Below are 21,987 nucleotides of genomic sequence, written 5' to 3'. Positions count from 1 at the left end.
CGAGTATCAACGGGATGCAGCAGCCGAGCGAGAGGCTGGCCCCAAAGCGGGGCAGCAGCCGCCGAGCGGTGCGTGCGGAGCCCGGGGGAAGCAGCCGGGGGACGCGGGCAGCCCCCGACCCCGTGCGGCCACTGGCAGAGGCGCCGCCGCTCCGCAGCCTCCCCGCGGGGGCCGGGCCGGGCGGGGGGCGGCGGTCCGCCCTGGGGGCGGCTCAGCGCAGCCGCCGGCTCCGCCCCGCCGGGCAAGCGGCAGAGCCGGGGCCACATCGGCGAAGGGAGGGAGCGGAGCGCGCTGCCGAGCTGTGCGGAGCGGGTAGGCAAGCTGCGGCTGGGCGGCGGGAGGACAGGGGGAGGGCCGGGACTTCCAGTGCCAGGCCTGGCGGCCCCGCTCCCGCGGGGATCTCAGCGGTGGGGACTTCCCGAGGGCTTTCCGCGGGGCGCCGGCGGCCGGGACCGGGAGCGCCTCCCCCGGGTTCGGCGGGGCGGGAGTCCCCGGCGCGGTTAGCGCGGCCCCTTTCGGGACAGCCGCGGGCGGCCGGCAGGCAGCCCTCCTGCGCACCGGGGGTCCCGCGCCTCCCCCCGGGCCGGGGTTAGTGCGGGGGCCGCGGGGAGCCCCTCGGCGGGAGAGTCCCCTTGCTCACAGCTCACACGCGGGCTCTGTGTGTGCCCGTCCAGGCTTAGAGTGGTGGCTGAGTTTTGATCTTCTTTGAGTAGCTGGTACACGGCCTAAAAAAAAAAAAAAGTCGTCATCATCAGGTGCAGTGGACCTGGTGTTGCGCAGGAATGAGCCCTACAGGCCCGGTGTGTTGCTGTAGAGCGATTTTGGCAGGCTGAATGTGCCTCAGCTGCGTACGGATGAGACTGGGCTATGCTGCTGTCTTCAGCGGGACTCTGTCTTAATTGATTTCCAAGACGTAGATTAGATGCCTCCGTAGCAGTCTTACCCCTATTACAACTACAGAAATCTCGTCCTGGTCCAGCCTCCTGTGTCCCTTTTTTTCTCCCCTCCTTTTTGAAGAGAAGAGTTCCGAGCAATGCTTGCAGTTCAACAGCTGGGTAGATGTTGGCTGTGAATTGTCCTGCAGTGTAACTGTTAACAAATCTGTTGATACAGGGATAAGGGCTTGTTACAAGCCAGGCATGCCATATCTGCCTTAGAGCACAGAAGCTCTGCTGCGTGTGCTTTAACATAAAATGGAACACTCAGTACAAAAAAAACAGAGAGGGGAAAAAAAAAAAAACCCAACATCCTGGAATCTAAATGTTGGCTTCAGTAAACTATAAAGCTAGCTCAGGATGAAGTGTTCCTATGCCTTGGACCAGCTCTAGCGTTTCCATCTTGCGCATGAGATGAGAGCTCGAAACTTAACTAGCTGTGCGAGGGAGGGACAGAATCCTACTGCAGTGCTCACAGAGGTGGTGGCTGGGAGGAAGAGCAGCTCTTGGAGAGGTTGGCGCTGGTGGTAGAGGTTCACAGGGATGTTACCTATCCCAGCACTAGTGAGGCCTCTCTGTGTAGCTTCCGAAAACACCCATGTGCTTTTTTGTGCAAGTGAGGGTATACAGCTGGAGAGTGCTGTCTTGAAATCTGCTGTCAGTGATACTTCCTCTCCACAGAAGACTTTTTTTTTTTTTTTAACTTTCTCAGGCACCTTGGCCTTGAGAAAAATCCTCTTCAAAGTTTGAGGCTGTAGCCTGCTGCTGTGAGGCTTACTGGCTGCATGAGAACCATCGAGCAGAAGCGTGTGGCTAGGATCCTTTTGGTGTACTACAAGGTCCAAGTGTAGAAACACTGCTCTGAAAATCTAGAGAGAGGTGTCTAGTGAGAGGAGCAGTCTCAGTAGTGTGCTGCTGTATGCTGATGTTGAGATAAGCATATGACAAACAAGCTGTAAAAATGACAAATTACTCATATCTTATTAAACAGTTCAAGAGCTCTAAGTGGGAAGAAAGCGTTAATGGGGGAAAAGGTGTGGTGATTGACTGGTTCTGCAGTGTCACAGCATGGTCATTGGCAGTCCTGCCATTGTCCCATGGCAGGACCTGTTTGTGGTTTCTACAGTGCAGTGGTTTTTAACATTCACACTTGTTTCTGGTCCTTTGGTTAGAGCAAGGACTCCCACACCTACAGTTGTGCTTCTTTAAACAACAAAAAAGCCCCCAAACATGGGCATTTTTCACGTAGGTGAAAAGGACCTTTGCCAACTGCTCTGCAAGCCAGTGCGTGGATTTGGAGTGGCTCAGGGAAGTGAGTAGCCTCTCCTCACTCCTAATGTCCTCTCACTTAACACCTCTTTCATAGAAGGATCTTGCTTCCAAAGTCCCCTCACTCAGTGGAGCCTCTTTGGGCTTGAACCCCTCTTGGCCTGGGCTTCTCTGTCCTTGCTGATGGCTCTGAGGACTGCTGGGATGACATCCTTGTCCCTTTGCTGCAGGGCAGGGGTGTCTGGATGGTCTTGCAGCATTTGCTCAGCTTCTTACCTGTGTGCGACTGGAACAGAGCAAGATGCAAACGCAGTGCCTGGAGAAAGCTCTCCCTGCGGGCAATCTCCATCCTGCTGCATGGAAGCTCCTCCCTTAAGAGGATTTAGCGGCTTTAATGATGCAGCTCATCTGGACTCTCTTCATTCCTGTTATTGTCTCTATTTTAGTTCTCAGAGGACAGGCAGGTGTAGTGTGACCTACAACTGTAAGCTGGTGCAGGAGATGCTCTAACAAGACCTTCCCACAGTTCCATGGAGGTTTCCTGCCTCTGCTACCCAGGCCACACTCTGCTTCAAACTCCATTAAGCAGGGGGGTTTGGGGTGTGTGTCTTCTGAAATTTCTGATCTGACTGTAGCTGAGGAAAAGTTTTATCCCTCTCCTGTATCTCTGGGCCCCTGTGTGACAGCTGTAAGGCAGCAGAACATCCAGGACTTCAGGCATTCATCCAGTAAACATTTAAATCAGAGGTGCAGGTGGGAGTTTTGCAGACCTCCAGGAACCACAGGCCCCGAGGTGCTTTCCAACTCAAACCATGGCTGTTCGGTGCCCACTAGCACTGTTACAGCGGGAAGGACGCAGCAGAGGCAAAAGGTACTTCCGCAAGGACCTTGGGCACCGACAGCACAGGGTCTGTTACAGGTAAGCCAGGGTGATGCTGGGAGGTAGACCATGCCCCACAGTATCCTAAGTGGTCATTATTGCTCCACTTACGGTGTGTGTGGTGTGGCAGCCACTTGCTTCCTACCCTCCTTTCTGTTTCTGCTCACGGGTGAGTGGGAGGTGCCAGCGTGGGTCTGGCAGGGCTCAGGCTGCGGTTCAGTGGCTTGGAAGGCTGGAGGAGGTAGCCATGCTTCCAATAGGCCTGTGCAACAAGGGGTGATCGGAGCCTCGTTTCTTGCACTTCTTCCTCAGTTTCCTTTTCGGAAAAACTTGTGTGCATCAAAATGATCTTCTTACTGCTGGGAACTCTGACCCTCACCCTGGAGTGCCTTAACTTCACCTCTGTAAAACAGGAGCACCACATCTGTCTCCCCTTCTTCTCCTTCCCTGCCTTCGTTTGCCTCTGAACGTGAATCATGCCATCCTGGGATCTGAAGCCCTTATGTACAGCAAAGGGTGAGCTGGGCCCAGTAGCCTTGTCCCCCACCCTGTGGTTGTCAGCTTTGATGGGCTAAGAAATAAACAGTGGTCTTGCGCTGACACTTCTGTTGGAGGAATGTGGAATCACAGCTTACCATGGGCAAATGATTAATGACACATGTGCGAAGGGGTGACTGTGTGAGCCACCTTCTCTTTAGGAGCTGCAGTCGTCACCTAACTGTCTCTCTAGCTCATCTGTATTCTTAAAGCGGGAATGAAATGGAAGAAAGGTTAAAAATTACAGGCTCTCTCTTGGCACAGTAAAAGGAATAATACAGGAGGCACAGCCAGCGCCAGCATTTCCTTGACGGTTGTTCGGCTGTGGCAGAGCCTGTTTGCTGAGAGCATTCTGGGCTGTCAGGGCTTGAAAACACTGGAGCAATTAATGGCTGGCTTGAACCTAGACAGGGTGATAAGTGAAGCACGAGGAACCGTGTGCTGGGGATTGTTTAAATCATTGCTTGCCTGTGCTGACAGATGCAGAGCAAGCTAATTTTCTGGAAGAAAGATGAGGCGTTACTGTGGGCAGCTCTGTGAAAGGGACTGCCTGGTAGGTGACAGCAGAAAAAGGGATGGGGATTGGGGACTGTCAGCTCAGTACCCAAGCCTGTGTCCTCTCAGATGCAGCAGCACCAGGGAAGCTGGGTGGCTTGAGGCTCACCCAAAGTAAATACAGGGGAGAAAGAGAAGGAGATTAATCTGAAGGTAGGCTTTCTCCTGTGGGAAGAGGCACATGCATGGTCTGTCTGTCTGACTGCTCTAGTTCTTTCAGCTCCTTGATGGAGCTTCAGAACTGGGACAACACCATTTAAAAGCAAGTCAAATCAAAGTGTGGTCCATGTACTTAATTTCTGAAACTTGCTGCGGGGATAAGTGGCCTGTCTGTGTTCAAGGAGTTCAGAAGCTGGGAAGGGCCAGCTCTCCTATGCCACCAGGAGTCTTGCACGTGGGCAGAGGACTGATGGCATTTGTTAAGGGTGCTGCTGGGCTGCTGTTTCAGTTTCTCTGCAGTGCAGTCTTGAGCAAACAGGTGCATCATGAAAGCACTTAACCCTTTACTGCAAACTTGTTTCTGGGCTGTAAGCAGATTGCCAATCTCTTCCAGCATGGTGATAATCCCATGGCTATGTGTACTGGAGAAATGCTGACCTGGGGTGAGCTATATACATTAGGATATCCAGCAGCCCAGAGATTTGAAGTTATATGATGGAGAGTTCCCCTTGTAGGCAAAAATAATTCTGTTTCAGTCGGAGGGAGGTTTCTCATACACAAGCAAAGGAAAGGATGAGCCGTCAGAGCTGCAGCCGTGCACCCTGAGCCGAGCTGACCTTCCCGCAGCTGGAGTCAGGGACTGCTGCTTCTCCCTTCTGCTGCTGCTCCCCATCCGTTGCCATGGAGGCAGTTTGGGAAAGGGGAGGGAGAGGAGCTAGCTTACAGGGAGTTGCATAGCAGGGCTGAACTTGATGTAAAGTAGTTCTACCTGTTGGGAATGAAGGAGGCTGTTTCCCAGAGCTGCCCTGGAGAAGGAGATAGTCACTGGATGTGACTGTCTCCTCCACCAGCACCTTGCTTTGGCTGCTGCCTCTGCAATCCACGAGGTTTATGGGCCCTCACCAGGATGGGGTTGAGCTCCCACATGGGAGCTCAATGCTCTCACCTCCTGCCTTTACAGCAGAGGCGTCATGTAGCAAATCATCTGCCCAGTTTTAAAAGCAACCCACTCCAGGACCCCGATTTTGCTCGGGCTGGCATACGGGACTGGCGCAGGTTTGAGTGAGTTGCCTCTGGGTGTTTTCTGTGCAGGGGCTGTGGGATCACAACCTGTGCTGTGTTGGTGTGGGGCTTCAGGAGTGGCACACCTGGCAGGTGTGGAAGTGACGTCTCGGCACTTGGCTAGGGCTGCAAGGGCTGCTGCTGTCATTCCGTAATATAAGAATATGCAAATCCTAAATGCCTGGAGCCAGCATGGCTCCTGTGATAGATGATTAGCAGTTTGGTTGGGAATCAGTTGTGAAGTCTAAATTGACTAAAGGAGCTCTACTATTGCACAACGTGGCTCAGTGCTGTAGTTAGACCTTTCCATGGACATTTCTGTACCTTTATGGCATTTCAGTTTCTGAGTGCTTAGTCTTAGAGACAAAAATCTGTGTTGGGAGTGTCTTATTCTCTTCCTACCTGAATTATTTTTTTCTGGTTTCTCTTGGTCTTGCAAATGTCTTACTTAACATTACTTGGAATACATGTGGACAAAAATTGAAGTGAGCTTCTGTCAGTATTGAGTGTTATTTTTTTAATTCAGTTCCTAGAGCTAACATCCCTGCTTTTGAAACGTACCATGGAGACTGCTGTGCTCCTTTCTGCTTGTAATCAAACAATTTGTAAGTAGTCTTTGCATAAAAGGTTGCTGTTCTGGCTGATGTGGTGCTGGGGTACCATATCTAGTACTGCAATTATAATTGTGCACTGGTCGTGGGGCCTGTTTCATGCTGGTGGTGTGCTGCGATCAAAACGTCCTCTTGCCCACTGTGGAGCCCGTCATGTGTCTGCTGTGTATGTCAGCATGGACTGAAGCTGCTGGTGGTGAGTCAGTCTTGAGAGGCTTCGCTGGAACGTCCTCAACTTTCCAGTGTGCTTTACTGAGTAAACTCTGTCTCCTGTCCCCTCGCTCCTCATCTTCTGTGTCTTGTGATCATGGAGCTGGGCTCCCTGTTCATACAGAGGCGTGGATCCAGAATACTGTGCTGGACTTGGACTGAGAAGACTGCTGACCTGCAGTTTAGCAAGGCTATTTCCCCCTGCTGTTGCCTTGAATTTTGCACTGACCAAGAAGAGATGGGAACTATCTTGCAGCATCTCTGCTGAATGGTTGAAGAAACTAGGGCTTAAAAGACAGCAGTTCTAATTATGCTCATCTCTGAAGCCTCTTCTGAGGAAAAAAAAAAAAACAAACCTCAGCCAGACAAAACCCAGCTGCCTGGATGTACTTTCCCAACGGTCTAAGAAGCTGCTGGGCTCTTCTTTGCATTCAGGTCCCTTTCTAATGCAGGTTTGCAGAGACACTGCACATAGAATAACTAAAGAGCCCTCTGAGTTGTGCAGTAAATCTACCTATTCCCGAAGGAAGCTTTTTTTAATTAGAGAAGACTTCTGCTCAACAGCTGCTGTGCAGGACAGTGCTAGACCACAGCTGTGCAGAGAAGCCCTGGTGAGCCACGTGAAACAAGGTGAAGGCGCAGCCTTTCTCTTTCTGCTCCCAGGGGGTCTGCTGCACCTCCCTGGGGACGCTGCACCAGAGAGGGGGGAGGCTGAGGGTACAACAGAGGTCCCTGGAGCCTGCTGGGGAGGGGGAGTGGGGCCCTGTGGGGCAGATCAGCCTTGCAAGTGAGCCCCAGCCCCTCTGTGGCACTTTCTGCAGGAGGTGGCTGCTCTTCCTGCATGGGCCTCAGCAGGGGACCTGTCGGATCCTCCAGGGGTCATAATACCCGGTCTGGGTGCAGCTGAAATGGGAGCGGTTGTGCCAGCTCCCGAGGGGTGGAAGGTGATGGCCACGGCTCTCCTACCTGACGTGAGGGGACGTGACAGGTCAGAGTTTCCTCTCGCCCCCACTCCCCGGGGGAGGTGTTGTGATTCGCAGCTTCTTGGAACGAAACCGAGGTGACCAAAATGCTGTTGCTGAAACTGCATGGGAATTTCTTAATGTCAAAAGCAGCATCTGAGTGGCTGCCACCTCGTCTGAAGAGGCTATTTCAAGGGAGGGCTATTTCAAGGAACAGCAAGCTGCTTTAGTGCCCAAGTCCAAGACCTCAAAGGCTCCTTTGGTTTGATGCTGCTGTCCTGCTGATGGCCTCAGAGCCTGGCTGTTTCTGCATTCCCTCCCAGTCCATCGTGTTGCAGCTTCAGATGCTGTCGTGGCAGTGATTTAGACTTGATCCTGTAGAAAAACAGTAAGTTCCTGCTTTGTGTAGCTTCAGGCAGATGGGAAACCTCTTTCTAGCTCAGCTGTCAGCGACAAGCAAGACCTACCAGCGTGTATACAAGTAGATGGCCGTGCACCCGGTGCTGTCCCATGGGAACATAAACAGTTGCTCCTTGTTTGCCTGGAAGAGAGGCAGCCTCGCCACGGGGTGTTTTGGCAGAGGGAGCAGCCTGTGCAGCGGTGTGCGAGCTGAGCCGGGTCAGCAGCCGTGTCACTGCGGGGCTGCCTGGTTACGGCTGTGCCCAGCGTCTCGGTGGAGATTCCCGGGGAGCAGGAGCAGGTGACGGGGCTTTGCTGGGTTTCAGGCTGCTGCACTAGTGAGGGATGGGCATATGTCCTGGGAGCAGACGGAACCTCGTGTCGCAGCCCTTACCTGCCTAGGTAGCATGCATGAGACCTCTTGCTGTAATTTGATGTCACTAGTACATTTGGCTTTGTTAAAAATTATAGAACTGATGTGAAGTAGAAATGCTCTCTAGGGAGCGGGCTGTGGGGGAAAGGAGCACTACGTGGTAGGACAGAGACAAGTAAGAAAAAAAAAGTCTGCAGCCCTATTAAAAAGTAATCTTTGCTTCAGTTGTGATTTACTAATTAAAGATGAAACAGCCCTACATTTTTTTTTTTTCCTGTCTGAAATGGAAGCATTTATCTCTGCATTGAGGCTTATCTGATATTCGTACATCAGTTAGTTATTCTGGATAAGGTTTCTTTCTTTTTAAAACAAATACCTCTGAACTACTCTCTTTTTTTTTTTTTCCCATCTCATTCTTGTAGCATTGCTCCATCAAATAGTCTCCTGAAATATTTATGCTCTAAATTTAGAAAAGGAGACCCTTTTAAGAAAGTAGAAGAGGCCACCCAGCCTCCCTTGGTTCGGGTTCAGCTGAACCCGTTTTCCAGACCTCTGGACGTAGATCTGCAGATTCCAAGGAGGCCCCTCCTTTTCCTAAAACAGACCAAACTTTTCGAAGTCTTGCTGTCTATTTTAACTGCCAGATTCCTGGGAAACTTATCCCATATGTCTGTTCCTCTTGGCTTGAAGCAGCCCTGTCCATAACATATGCATGTGGTGCTTGGAGGGCTGGATTGGTTATTTTCCTTTTTTTGGATGGTGTTTAGTGGAGATGTGATCTTAACTGCAGGTGGCGGTTCTATAATTGAGTAGTGTTCTCACATTGCTCCAATTAAGTCGCTCCAATTAAGTCTGCTGGGATTACCTGCCTGGTAATGCAGCAGTCAGCAGGGTAGCAAAACACCTGCCTATATCACAGTCTGTCTCTGCCTCCAGGACCATCTTCACAGGAGGGAAACCTAAAGCTTTTGAGCATCTCTTCCAGCTGGCTAAGTGTTTTCCAGAGGCCCCTTTTGTTTCCCAGCTTTGTCTGCTGAGATTTCTCATTGTGGCATTTCACTTCCTAAAATTCTTAGGCTGGGAACGTAGTGGCTTCACTGCAGGTTCTGTAACAGCTTGTGCTGTGTTACTCTTGTTCCTTGCAGTGCTGCCCTTCACTGCTGTAAAATGCAGCTTTCTCTTCCACTTTCTTCCCCGTGCAGGAAGGTCTTGGAGTGAGGAGGCTGCTCTGCGAAGGTGGAAGGAAAAAGTGATAGACGGTGCTGCCTTACAGCTTGGACACTGTACGGCAGCCCCTCTTCCAGAGTAAAGCACAAAGTTGCGTCTGAGCTGCATTCTCAGGGTGGTCAGACCACTGAGGGGTTTGGCTGTTGTGGCCAGGTGCTGCCACTTACAAATGTGAAACTGTTTGTATTATTCACATTGATATTGGAGGGGGGAAATGTGGTTGCAGGTGGGTATTTTTAAGTAAACGGGAATGAATCAAAACATTTGTGCTCTAAACTCTTGTACTCTAGGGTGTTTCTTGCCCCTCTGCCCTCTATAAATCATCGTTTTGGAAAGAGAAGCTGTTTGAGACAGAGTTCCTTCCTCTAAAGCTTTTTATAGTTCTGGCTTTCTCTTTCCATTCATGCCCACTGATAGTGTCAAGTAGTATCTGTGGCATGAAACTCAGGATGTTGTGAAATATTTGCCCTCAGGCTGTCTGTGACAGTGCTCACCTCGCCAGTAGGCAGACCTGGCTCTGGTGGGACATGAGGTCTCCTGTGACCCTGGGATGGTCTGATGGGAAGTGAAGTAAAGCTTCCCTGGGGGCAGTGAGTGGAGGGGCTGGGTCTGTAACCTTTTGTGGCTGCAGCACTGCTGTTGTGCAAATGGCTCTGTACTGTTGAGTCCATTGAGTCTGGAGATCCCTGGCTTAGCTGTCCCTGTCTACTTGTAGCAGATGGGTTTGAGTTGCTGTCCTTGTCTTCCATGATATGTGTGTCAGGGAGAAGCCATGAGATACTTTGTGTGAGTACCTCGCAGGAGTCGTCGTCTTTAGACTGGGTGTTGGCAGCCCTGTAATGGGGTTCCTCGCATTGTAGAGTGGAGGGGCTGTGGTTATGGTAGGGCAGACCCGTTGGAGAGGGATGATTGTTACAGCTGCCGATCTGTGATCTTCTGCTCTAGAATCACATGTAACAGTGCCAACATGCTAGCAGGGGAACAGGAGTGGTTCAGGAGCCACAGGCATACAGACAGCTGGTAAACGGAGAGGATGCTGCAATTAGCAAATGGTGTATTTGGCAAAAACAAGATGCCTGACATCACAAATAGTGAAGGGATTGTTTCTGTGAACAGGCCAAAAGATGCATCCCTTTGTCAGCTGAGGCACTCTTCTGTGCCGGTAGGACTTCTGTGACTTTCCTGTCGTGCTTGGTCTGCAGCAGTCTTCCAGCTCTCCTCGATCTGTGGGGCTAAGGGTTAAAACCTTTGCTTCTTGAGATCAGTGCCTTGCTGTCAGCAACAGATCTGATACAAAGCATGTGGTATGATTAAAGTAGACTAGTAGCCTGTCTCTTCTCTTGTTCGAGAAAGCCGACTTAATTCTAAGGCTTCACAACCATTCAGAATAACAAGCCAGAGATCTCTTCTCTGTTTGCTTTGTGGTAAATTTTGTTGCTGTTGTTCCTTTCTGCCACTTAAGATCATGTGGATGGACCCTCAGAGAAGAGGTCTTGGGGAGAATCCTGGTGCCAGAAGACACTTCCATTCTCCAGTGGGCTGGTCCCCCAGCAGTGTAGGACTTCAGTGCTCTGGTGAGCACTCAGCTAGTTTGTCAGGGTGACCGAGCTCCTCCAGAGGCTTAGCCTGAGAAGCAGGAGGCAGTGCTTGTCCTCCTACACTCCTCTGGGTAGGCGATCTCTAGTGCTTGGCTTCCAGCAACATCTGGCTTGAACTATGGAGAGAACTACTGGAGAGCCTGCTATTGCTGGGAATGGTGCTGGATAAGCCTAGTTGGACACGGCTTCCCTTCCACGCTGGGTGTCAGTGCTTGGGCTTTGCTCTGCCCTGTCCACCAAGGCTCAACAGGTGGAGGGAAGGTAGAGGGAAAGGGTGTTTGTTTAACTGCTTGTTCAGGTTGCTAAGCTGGGGAAAACTTCCCGCCCTTGAAGTAAAACTACTCCTTTTGCACCTTTACTACATCCTTGTTAATTCCTGGAAAGAACCAAAAAGAATAGGAAACCTCATTTCCCAGTTCAGGCGGATGTTGTAACTTCTCAGAAACGTGTTTGACATGGGTGTGCTGAATCTAAACACCCACTAGTTATCTGCCCCAGCATCTGAGAAAATGGAAGTAGCTGAAAACCAGTTTGTTTTGAAAGGGAACTTTGTAGTAGAAAGTCCTCGACCTTGACCTCTCACATCTTATGGGAGGAGGAGATGGGAAAGATAAAAATGAGTTATACTGCCTGGCTTCTACCTCAGTCTGGCAATCTCTGGTGTTATAAGATAGGAAAAAAGCTTGCATGGAGGCTTTTTTCCTGCCTGGGCTGTGGTAGCCTTTGGGTGCTTTGGCAGGGAGGGATGGCTGCTTGGTCTTGGGAAGGTATCTCCAAGCGAAGTGGCTTTGGGAAGGATATTGTGCAACTCCTTGGAGGAGATTTGTTGACCTCCAAGGCATTGCTTGCATAAGAAAGAAGGCTCGGGAGCCCGTCCTGTGCATGTACTTGCACGGGGGATTTCCAGGCTGATGAGTCTGATGGCAACAACAAATGCTTTGCAGCATCCTGTGCCTCCTGCAGAGCTGTACTGGGGAGAAGCTTACTGGAGCGTGAGCAGGGTGCTGCTCCTCTGTGCCGGCCACCCTGCTGCAGTTTGGAGTGCAGGTCCTGCTTGGGGGCTTTTCTCCTCCGTGGGGTGGTGTGGAGCAAGCCAGCGTGGGAGATTGCCGTCAATGCACGCCGTCAATGCACGGGCATGGCTCGTAGGTGGGGAGCTGGCGGAGGCATCAGCCTCAGAGGTTAAGTTTACAGCGTAGCAGCTCCAAGCACAGAAAACAAAGCTGAGCTGGTGTCAGTTTTGGAGCCATTAAAGAGCCAATGTAGTCAAGTGACAGAGTCGCCCAACCAGTTTTGTGAAAACTATGCGTTTTTACTGCACCTCGTGCTGGTTTTAGTCAGTGTGGAGACCTCTTTCTGGACCCTATGCAGCATTTGTTGCACAAATAACATTCTAGTATGTGGTACTCAAAAAGAGAAAAAGTCCACTAAACTGTACTTTTGGCTTTTTTTTTTTTCTATGTGCTTTTTCTGCTAAGGTTTTTTTAGGGGGAGAGGAGAACCAAATGACTTCTGGGACTGGTTGTGGGGTGTGTGGTGTTTTTTTTGTTTCGTGTGGTGTGGGGTTTTTTGTCTTTGGTTTTTTTTCTTTTTTTTTCTTTTTAGTTTTTTTGTGGTTTTTTTCCATTTTTTTGGCAGACTTGTATCTCTGGTCTTGCTGAACGGAAAGATTTGCTTAAATCGGAGAAATACTGTCCTGCAAATACTGTCATGCCGTACAAGCATGAGTATGTAGACTGAAAATAGCAAAGAACTTTCTCAATTTGCCAGTTATAGGGACTGAAGACCTACTCAAATGTTGGCGCTCAAACTGAAGTGTGAGGTCCAGATGTTTTTAAAATCTGATTGCACCCCTTACAAATACAGAGAGATGTGATAGCGGGTGCTTTTAAAACCTGCGCTGCTCTTTGATACCAAACTGAGACCTGGTTTCTTTTTAACAGTGTGATAGTGGTTTATAAATATCTAATCACTTCCCTTCAAGCATCAGAAGTACGTTTCTAAAATACGCGTTTCCTTTTTACAAAATGCACGGTATGTGCTTGCTGTGGTAAAACATGCTGAAAAACCTCTGCCATTCTAGACAGGCCTACGAGTGCTTCCTAATCTAAGATCTCACTGGGTGACACTGTTGCTTGTCAGATCATTCACACAACAGTATACTAACTACAGAAGTCAAACGGGAAAGCTTAATGTCTTAATGGGTGCACCACGAACAAATCTACCTTTGTAGTGTGAGTTGATGAGTTTCCTCAGAAATCTAGTCTTTCCAGGGGTGTTTCTGCAGTACTTGCAGCCAACTGTTCCCTTGATATAATCTGCTCCCCTTACTCCAGGGATAGCAAATGTGCATGGTCTGCATGCACATTTGAGCCTCTGGCTTGCAAATGTCTTGCAGATGCTCATGTCAGGGTGTCGCTGTATATGTCTATACTCCTACAGTGCTGAGATCAATGTTTGTTGATAATTAAGTATTGTGCTACTGTTTGCAAGCTGATGTAGCTGTGCTACAATCTCTGTGCTTAGCCCTCAAGCCATCTCCTTGAGCTTGAACGCAGTTGCTGCTTCTTATCATAAGCAACTGTCTCTAAAGTAGAGTAAGAAATAATCTGTTCCACATACCTTCTCTTCTTCCGTTCTGTTTCCAAAGTTTGTCTTATGCAGAAATACAGTTTTCTACCTTGTCCAGACACTATCCTTCAGAAGGAAACTCTATCTGAATCAGTGACACGCACACACATAAAAAATAATCTCTGCATCCATGAGTGTGGCCTGTTTGAGAGGGTAACCCTAATTAGCAGGCTCAATTTTTAGGATTCAGCCTCTCCCTCAGATCCCTCCATTGTAACTTTAGAAGAGATTCTGTTTGGAAAATGTCCATGACAAACATGATCTTGTTTATGTTTTCAAGATCATTACACAGCTGGTATTATCTCAGTGGAGCTTAAAGTTAAGTTCAGTGAATTCAGACCTGGGTCTTTCATTTGCTCTGCAGTTATTTGCTTGCCAGAGACAGGATGTACTTCCCAGGTGTACTAAAAGTCCAAGGCCTTTGAATATTAACGAGGTGAATGGCTTTGGCTATTCTTTTTGTTTTAAGGTGGCTGTAACTTGAGTCTCTGCCTTGAGGGCAGTGCTGTACCTGGTTAACAGGAGACTTAGTAACTGTCATTGTTCATTAACTGATATTGTTGTGTGAAGCTGTCCTGTCTCATCACTGATGACTGGGAGGCCTTCTGATTGCCAAGTGCTTGTTTTTCATGTGCATGGATAGAGAAGCATTCCTGGCAGCTGGATTTTGTGGTGCAGGGACTCAAAATCCTGCAAAAGATGGGCTGTTTGCTCCCCTGCCATTAAAGATTGTGGCTTTCTCGGTTGCCCCTTACCAAGCTTCTGCGTGTGGGTGTCTGGCCTGGAGCTAGAAGGTGAAGTGACCATATAGTGAACCCCAGCTGGCGGCTGTGAGTCTCTAGAATGGTATATGGCCAATCGTGTTCTAGTTTCTGGATGGGAATAATATGGCAAAAAGTAACTGTCATAGCCTTTGAAATGGCCTTAACCTCATGCAAATGAGTGCGCTGATAAACATCTTTATGGAACCAATGGCTTGCTGATCCCCTGCTAAGGACAAGGTGCTAGCTGCTTTTGTCAGAGGGAGACAGTTCTGTGACCTGAGTACATCAGTAGGAGCTTCTCCTGGGCTTCTTGGTCCATCTGTCTGCAAATGAGCCCAGCTAACCTTGGTCACTGTTGTGGTGTGGAGAGAAAGCAGGGAGGCGAGACCAGATCAGGGAGAGCTTTAGAGATTTTCAAAGTCCAGCCTGCTAATGGTATCTTGAGGGAAACAACCTGTTGCAACGTATAAGGCTTGTGTAGGCATGGGGAAGGCCGTGCTTGCCTGCTCTGATAGGAAGCACTTGCAGTGCTTGTGATCAGCTGAGGCTGCTTTGGAGGTTGCTTCAGTGGACTAGCTGAACTTCCATCCAGAGATCCCACCTGGCACATCAGATGCAAGATGTGAAGGATCAGGAGCCTCAGGGTATGCTGCAGGACCTTGGTGCACAGCGCTGGCTGCTGTATCTCTGCATCTGTCAAGCTGGAAGCTTCTCCTTTGGAAGGCAGGAGGGACAGCAGAAATGAGCCAGCATGCCAGCCGTACAGGGCATTCAAGGTGTTTGTGGGGGCAAGGGGAATAGCAACTTGAAACCCAATTCTGCTGGTGTGACCCCATCCTAGCCTGGTAAAAGCTAGTAGCAGCATATCTTGTAGGGTCTGCCTTTGTTTTATGCGCTCTGGGGTTAGAGCCTGAGGGGTGGTAGTGGAGAGCAACTGGCCAAAGTACATAGAAACATCCTGCAGTTTCTTTGTAACTCATCATTTCCTTTTCTTAAGGAAGAGAATCTGGAGAGGGGACATAATCTTCCAGGTTATGCAGATGCATTCAAATGTGAATCCTCTTCTATTTGGAGTATGGGGGCTGACCTTCAGACCTTGTTGCTCTTGGGAGCACGTGTGCTCTGCTTGAGGGTTTGCAGGGACTTTGAACTTGCCTGTAAATGTACAGAGACGGTGATTTCCACAACTGATCTGCTCTGGTTTGTGTTGAAGTTGTTCCTGCTTGTCTCCTCTTTCACCATGCTCGTAAATGAGCCCCTTATTTGTGCTGTACAGTAACTTGGCAGCTGAGGTGCTTCAGCTGCCAGAGCTCATCAGGAAGAAACCTGCGTGGCAAGAAGGAGGGCTGAGCTCTTACTGGCAGAGCTGCGTGGCACAGGCACGTACAGCGCCAGCCTGAGCCAAATGTCATAAACTTTAGTGAGCACAAAACATGCAGCGCTTGCTAGGTGGAGGCAGTACAGGATCTAATTCGAGAGAACAGAATTGCAATTAAAAATTAACTTAGCTTCTCTGCCCCTTGAGTGATGTGGTTACAACATCTGTGTGTGAGCGTTCCGCCTCCTGCCTCGCCAGCCGGTGGCTGGGCCAGGATGCAGAGGTGTTCGGCTCTCCCCGTATCTCCCGTCCTTTGCCACGGTCACCTTTGGCAGGAGGGGGCTGGGAATGTCACAGACGCCTGTGACAAAAATAAGTTAATCTCCAAGCTGTAGTGGGATTCCTCTGCTGTTGCTAACAAAGCAGGCCTCTGTCTGACTTTCCTCAGGCACGTGTCCTGGATTTTGTGCTCCATGTACCTGTCTTGCTGTCATTGCTGGGGGAATGACAGGGCTGAGGGTTGGAGATGATGGAGGGGGTGGGAAGCCATCCCGTGATGCCACTTTAACCTGTGTGGACTCGTCCTGTTCTCCCACATGGGGAACCCCAGCGTCCTGGATCAACTGATGCCTTCCTGGAGTTAGTTCTCCCTTCGGGTCCTGGGGCTGATGCTGAGAAAGACCCAGGATCAACTGCACAGAAGCTGACCAGGACAAATTTTTATGGCATTAGTGCCTCAAAGCAGCGAACTGATGGATGTGCATAAGTAATCCTGCATATCTTTACAGGATGGGAAATGAGAGGCTGGGAGAAATGCCGCTCTGAGTTGATAGCATGGTCTCTTACAAAATCTTTTGTACAGCTGGCATCCATCTGGAGAACGGCAGGGAAAATTTGGAGACATGGGCAAGATTGTTGAAAAGACTGGGTGTGCCTGCTTAGAGAGGAAAATTCAAATGGTCAAAGCAGTTAGGGTGGAGAGGAAAAGGAGGAAACAAACAATTGTGGACAATCACTGGAATTTAAAAGTTGCAGACTTCATGTATTAAACCTTTGCACGTGCTGCTGCAGAATGGTAAGGCTTAAAATTTGACCATTTTCAAAAGGCAAGTGGTCAGCTCTGGCTGCTGTGGTCCACAGGCAGCACTGGCTGGCAAGACTTGATACTTTAGCCAGCCCTTTACTGCCAAGTGGCCTGTGGATATGCCCAGTTGTGGTAAGTCCAAGCACATTTGCTTCCAGACCTGACCCATCTCAAATTTTGTTGAGCTGCTGCTTTTGCTGTATGGCAGTGTTGCTAGTTTTGTGACTGTGCAATTTCAGAAGGTAGGATTTTGAAGAGTTTCATTCATGTAGTGAAAAAAAGTAGGTTTAATTTCTTAATGATTGTGGAGAATTGAAAAAAATCTGTAATGTTTCAGAATGCGGAGCTTTAAAGTCTCTTAAAAGCTCAAAGCAAAACCTTAAAACCCTGGTTCTCTTTTGGCTTGAAAGATGTACTTTGTATTACTTTGTGGCTAGAAGCTACACAAGAGGTATATCTCCCTATGGCAAGAGAACAGTGCATAATGCTGTAATACACAGTTGGGTTTGGTGTGGTTTTGTGTTTTGTTTTATATTTTTCTTTTTTTTTCTTTTTTTTTTTTTTAGAATAAGCATTGAAGTTGGTATGCCTTTAACAAATAGCCAGGGGTAGAAGAGCCCTGAAAGCAATCTTTTACTCTTGTCACCTCAGGCATGTCTTCTTCCACTCCAGCTCTTCTCAACTTGTTTGACTACTTAATTATCTTACATAACCATTGTAAAGATCCTAACAGCTCTGCAAATTTCTCTGTTCCTGACTAACTGAAGTGCTGTGGACTGAGTTCAAAATAGGCAGCACACGGCTCATAGTGCTAAGAAACAAATCAGCAAGTACTGGGAGTTGTCCCGCCAGCTTGAAAATAAGGAGGATTGTACCTGGGACCAGACCTCTCAAGGTAAGAAGTCCAATGCCTGTGCAGGAGGCTATTATCTAGCTTAGTTCTTGGCTAGGTTGAAGAGTAGAAAAACGCTTGTATCCCCCACAACAGACATTCATCATTGCCTAGGGACCTGGCTGCCTCAGTGCTCTGGTTAGACTGCCAGGCTCCAGTTTGTGATGCTATTAAGAGGAGATGTGTTCATGGTGAAGCCAGTAAGCAAGCCAGCTGGATGGGAAAACTTATGTCTTAGTTATCCTTTCCAAGTGCAGTCTTAAGTGTTGGAGCCTGCCAGGATTGACAGCCCAAGAGAATGTGTCTCCTGCAGAGGAAAGGAGGGGAGCACGCAGTTTGAGGGAAGCGACATTTGTGCTGTCCCTGCTCAGATGCTCACCCCTTTTGTGAGATACCATTAAAGGGCATGGTAGTCTTTGGGCTACAGCTGTTTTGTGACAGCAGGCTAACATATGACTTGTGGTAGGAGAACTGCTCTAACATGAGCTTGTTGAATAAACTTGCTGGCATTAACCAATGGTAAAAATCTGCTAGCAAAGAGCCTTTACTCATTTTTGTAGGTTGGTAGTGATGCAGCTGTTGTATAGAGTATCTGTGCTGGAACAGAACCAGCTCCTAGCTGATGGCTGCACCTGGAGGGACTGGAAATCGGAATGCTGTGTGTTTGCTATTTAGTGTAAGTATGGACCAGAAACTATTACAAGAGCTTTCCCTGGCTAATTTGAAGGACCTGCTCTTGAGTGCTACTGGCCTTATGGACCCTGACCTGAGGAGTTAACTGAATAAAAAGTGACTGAGATTATGTTAACCTGGCTGTGCAGTAAGAGCTCCTTATGTGCAATCACCGCTATATAGGTGGGATTTTTAAGATCAACCTGTAGCACAGATGGTGCTGTGCTTTCTGCTCTGCTTTCCCATCTCAATAGCATCTTGCTATGTGTTGTACAGCAATGGGCTTAGCACAGCCTCTGGCTTTGGCATCCCTTGAAGTGAGAGCAGTGGTGTTGTCTTCAGCCCCAGAGTTCAGACTCATGCTCTCTCCTGGTAGTTGGAGGGTGACCATTGCTTGGTGGGAAGACTAGCCAGTTATAACAAGGCCCACATACCAGTTTAGCTCCAGAGTTAACCTAAATATTTAATAGGATTAAGCAAAAGCCTTTGATTGAGACAGGAGAACACACTGGGCTCCAGTGACCCTTATTACACCCAGGCTGGCAGCAGAGAACCCTGCTGACCTTGCTCTCTGTTGGGGCTGGCTCTTCCCAGAGCAGACTGGTGACCCCAGCCTAGTATTGCTCTTCCTCTGGCTGTTGCTTCTTAAAGCAGCATGGTCTGTTTTGAGCAAGGAGCTTGGCAGAGTGAATTTTAAGGAACTTAAAAGTCCTCTCATGCCTATGCAGGAAACATAACTGAGCATGGGGGAGGAAGGAGAAGCAGGAAAGCTGACCTAAGATGTTCTTCCACCAGTCCTCATGTGTTACTCAGCCGTGTTGCTTCCCCAGGAGGAGGCTTACTCCATGGATGGTTTGTGGGATTTTTTCTGACTTTTGGGCTCTTTGCTGTCAGACAAGTGAGAATTGTAGCAGCTTGCAGTAATACAGATCTATTTACTCCCCAGGTTCTGTAGCACAAAGACCTGACGAGGTTCCACTGTTGATGAGCTGCCTATTATACAGTTAAGAGCAATCTTGTTATCTCATGTGGGTTTACATGGGCTTCGGCCATGTTAATTGAGCAGGGTTAACTTCAGATACAGTAAAGTACCTTTTCTCTGTGGTAAAAGCCTGCACTGAAGTTTCTCTTGCCCTCTCTGTATTGCTTGCTCGCCATCCCATGGATGTGTGTAGTTTCTGTAGCTGGTACCAACAAACTAAAACCAGCATCTTGTCCTATCAGTGCTGTCACACTGCTTCAGAACTTCTGAGGTTGGCTTTGGAAACTGGGACTTGTTGAAGTTTTGCCTGTCTTGATCTTGCAGCAGAACTGGTGGTGTGTAACCGTGGAGCAGACTTGCTGGTCCTCATGTGTTGTCAAAGCACCAGGTGCTGAGCTGCACACAGGACACTTGATTTTATGCTGCATTTTAAACTGACCCCTTGGCCTTCCTCTTCAGTGTTCCATCAGCTGCCTAGGGGTCATGAGGAGATGAGATTTTCTGGGGGACGGAGCTGGCCTTGTGAGCTCCTTCTTTGGATATGTTCATCCCTTTTCTCCGCCAGGAGCGGTAGCTAGAGTTGGCGTTTTGGCTGATGCTTTTAATGCAAAGTCCGTATAAACAGTGATGGAATTAGAAGTGTATTTGTGATTAAATCCTTTCTGTAACTGCTGATAGCCCTCTGTCACTCTCCGGGAGATCTTGGCAGCAGTGGCTGTTTGTATTTGTAGTGACAGGGGTGTCCTGTTTTGCTACCCTGAAAAGGCAACTCGGGTAGTGTATGGAGCACATGCTTTCTGTGCATCTGCTTTGAGACCCACCAGATGATCCAGAGCTCTGGACAGGGTAAGAGTGTTGCTCTGTAAAGCTGTCTGAAGGACCTGTTGCTAACGTAACTGGTTATCTGTTTGTTTTCCCCTTAGGTCCTGTAAGCGAAAGAAGATGGGGTCTGGCTGCCTAAAAGTCACGAAGTACTTTCTCTTCCTCTTCAATCTCCTGTTCCTCGTAAGTATTGGGGACATCTGCAGAGTAGAAGGGAAGGCCTGGCCTAAAAATAGCTGGAAAGGTGTTTTTTTCTGGATGTTGGCCCAGTGCGTTCATTAAAATGGCCAGAGTTTTGGAAGGAGGGAGAGAATTCCTGAAGCTGAGGGACATCAAGCTTCTGTGCAGCTCCCAGGTGCGTCAAGCTGCTCCGCTCCCAGTACCCACCTGCTGTCCCCAATGCACACAGCTCCCTTCCTGCAGTAGGAAGGGAAAACAGGAGTTAAGGGTTCTTTCTGGAAGGAGAGTGAGTAGTTGTAGCTACTCTGTCTGCCACATCTGGAGCAGCAGCTGAGCTACCCCTGCGTATCAAAGCTACAAAACCTGCCAAATAATGGCAGTGCCCTCCTAAATAGGCCAGGCAAGCTTTAAAGAACAACTCTAATTTTGTTTGAGTCCCAATGGCTGGTTTTGATTTTTAACCAGATTAATTAGTCCAAGTCCCCTATTTGAAATGGAGTTGGGAGGTAAGGGAGGTTGAGGCAGGCTCACATGGAGAAATAAGGCAGCCCACTGGATGCTGTAATTTTCAAGTGTGAGGCTCAGCAAAAGATGAGCTCCTTTTGGATCAGAGTGTGTCTGGGAGGGCCACACACATTCTCAGATGCGTTCTTTTGTGAAGCTTAGATATTTTGTGACATGTAGATGGTGACAGTGCTGTTGGTACTGCCCTCCTGCTGTGGGATCGTGTAGTGGGAAAGTATAAGTTTTCAGCTTTCTACATATCAACAAGAAAATAGCCTGATATTGTTACCACTTGTGCAGCATATAAGGGGAAGGAAGGGCCAAACTGGGAGGGAAATGGAACACGATAAGGTGAGCACTGCTTTCTGGTCTCTGTTCCTGCACACAGATTCTCTCTTGCTTCCTGCAGGGGTGTGCTGTGCTGCTGGCACACGGGCTTGAACTTGAGGCACATCTGGATCTGGCTTCCCTTGGCTTATTCTGCTGGCTCTTTCCTCTCTGTGCTTTATTTCCATCCTAAAAGTAGTTAGCTCTGGTCTAAGGGCTTAAGGTCAGGGGTGCTCAAAGCATCCATGGGGTAGACTCTTGGTGGGGAGGGGAGAGGAGAGGTTTTTCAAGTGCTGCTAGGTATTTCAGAGTATGATCTGGTTTACTGTAAGAATAGGAAAAAATCCAGCCAAGTGCAAGCCTGTCTTCTCACTAGTGCAGGACTCTTGAAGACATATTAGCATCCGGGCTATCTCTTGAAGAGATGGTGCTTTTTAAGCAGTGTATAACTTAACCAGTCTACCCTGGGAAGCAGAGCTGGATTTCTTAAGGTAGCGTTTGAGCCTTGCTGAAGCCCAGTACCTGGGCACTGTCTAGTCTTTGTTTATCCCTGGTCCACGTTCTTTAGCTAACCTAGTCTTCGTTTATCCCTGGTCCAGGTTCTTTAGCTAACCTCTGTATAGAGAAAGTTCTCTTCAAGAAAGCCAGCCTAGCATGGGAAAAAAGGGGAAAGACAACAGCCTGAAATATTATGGTGCCTTACAACACTGTTGCTGTTTTTGCTGGATGCTGTCAATGGTCATTGTGGCATCCCTTTTCTGTGTTGCCCTCCTCTCCCCTCTCTGCTGAGCCAGGCATGGTTGTGGGCAGCCTGCAGGGATAACTGTGCAGTCAGGAGGAAGAGTTGAGCTGCTCTGTCAGGCTTACCCGTGTCTGATCTGAAAAGCATTTTCCTATATTTTGAAGACTGGGAGGATGACAAGCACTCAATCTCTCTGTGGCGCTCGAGTAGGCTTGAGCACTTCTGTCTGGGTCGCAAGTGATTGGAAGCAGCTGCTCTTTGTCCTGTGCACACCCTGCTCCAAACTAACTCC

At 48.9% G+C, this 21,987-nt stretch overlaps 1 protein-coding gene across 1 annotated transcript in view; it reads left to right on the top strand.

Moving 5' to 3' along the window:
- Positions 1-250: 250 nt before the first annotated feature.
- The window catches only part of CD82 (CD82 molecule), a 42,570-nt gene continuing 20,833 nt past the window's right edge, over positions 251-21,987 (top strand). Inside the window, exons 1-2 of the mRNA XM_065636128.1 lie at positions 251-312; positions 20,044-20,125. Coding sequence (XP_065492200.1) covers positions 20,063-20,125 — 63 coding nt within the window. The 5' untranslated portion in view covers positions 251-312; positions 20,044-20,062. The remainder of the gene's footprint in view (positions 313-20,043; positions 20,126-21,987) is intronic.

The sequence above is a fragment of the Caloenas nicobarica genome, chromosome 5, assembly GCF_036013445.1.
Source record: "Caloenas nicobarica isolate bCalNic1 chromosome 5, bCalNic1.hap1, whole genome shotgun sequence".
Taxonomy (NCBI): domain Eukaryota; kingdom Metazoa; phylum Chordata; class Aves; order Columbiformes; family Columbidae; genus Caloenas; species Caloenas nicobarica.
Note: the sequence above shows the minus strand (reverse complement) of the source record. Positions and strands in the feature narration are given on the sequence as shown.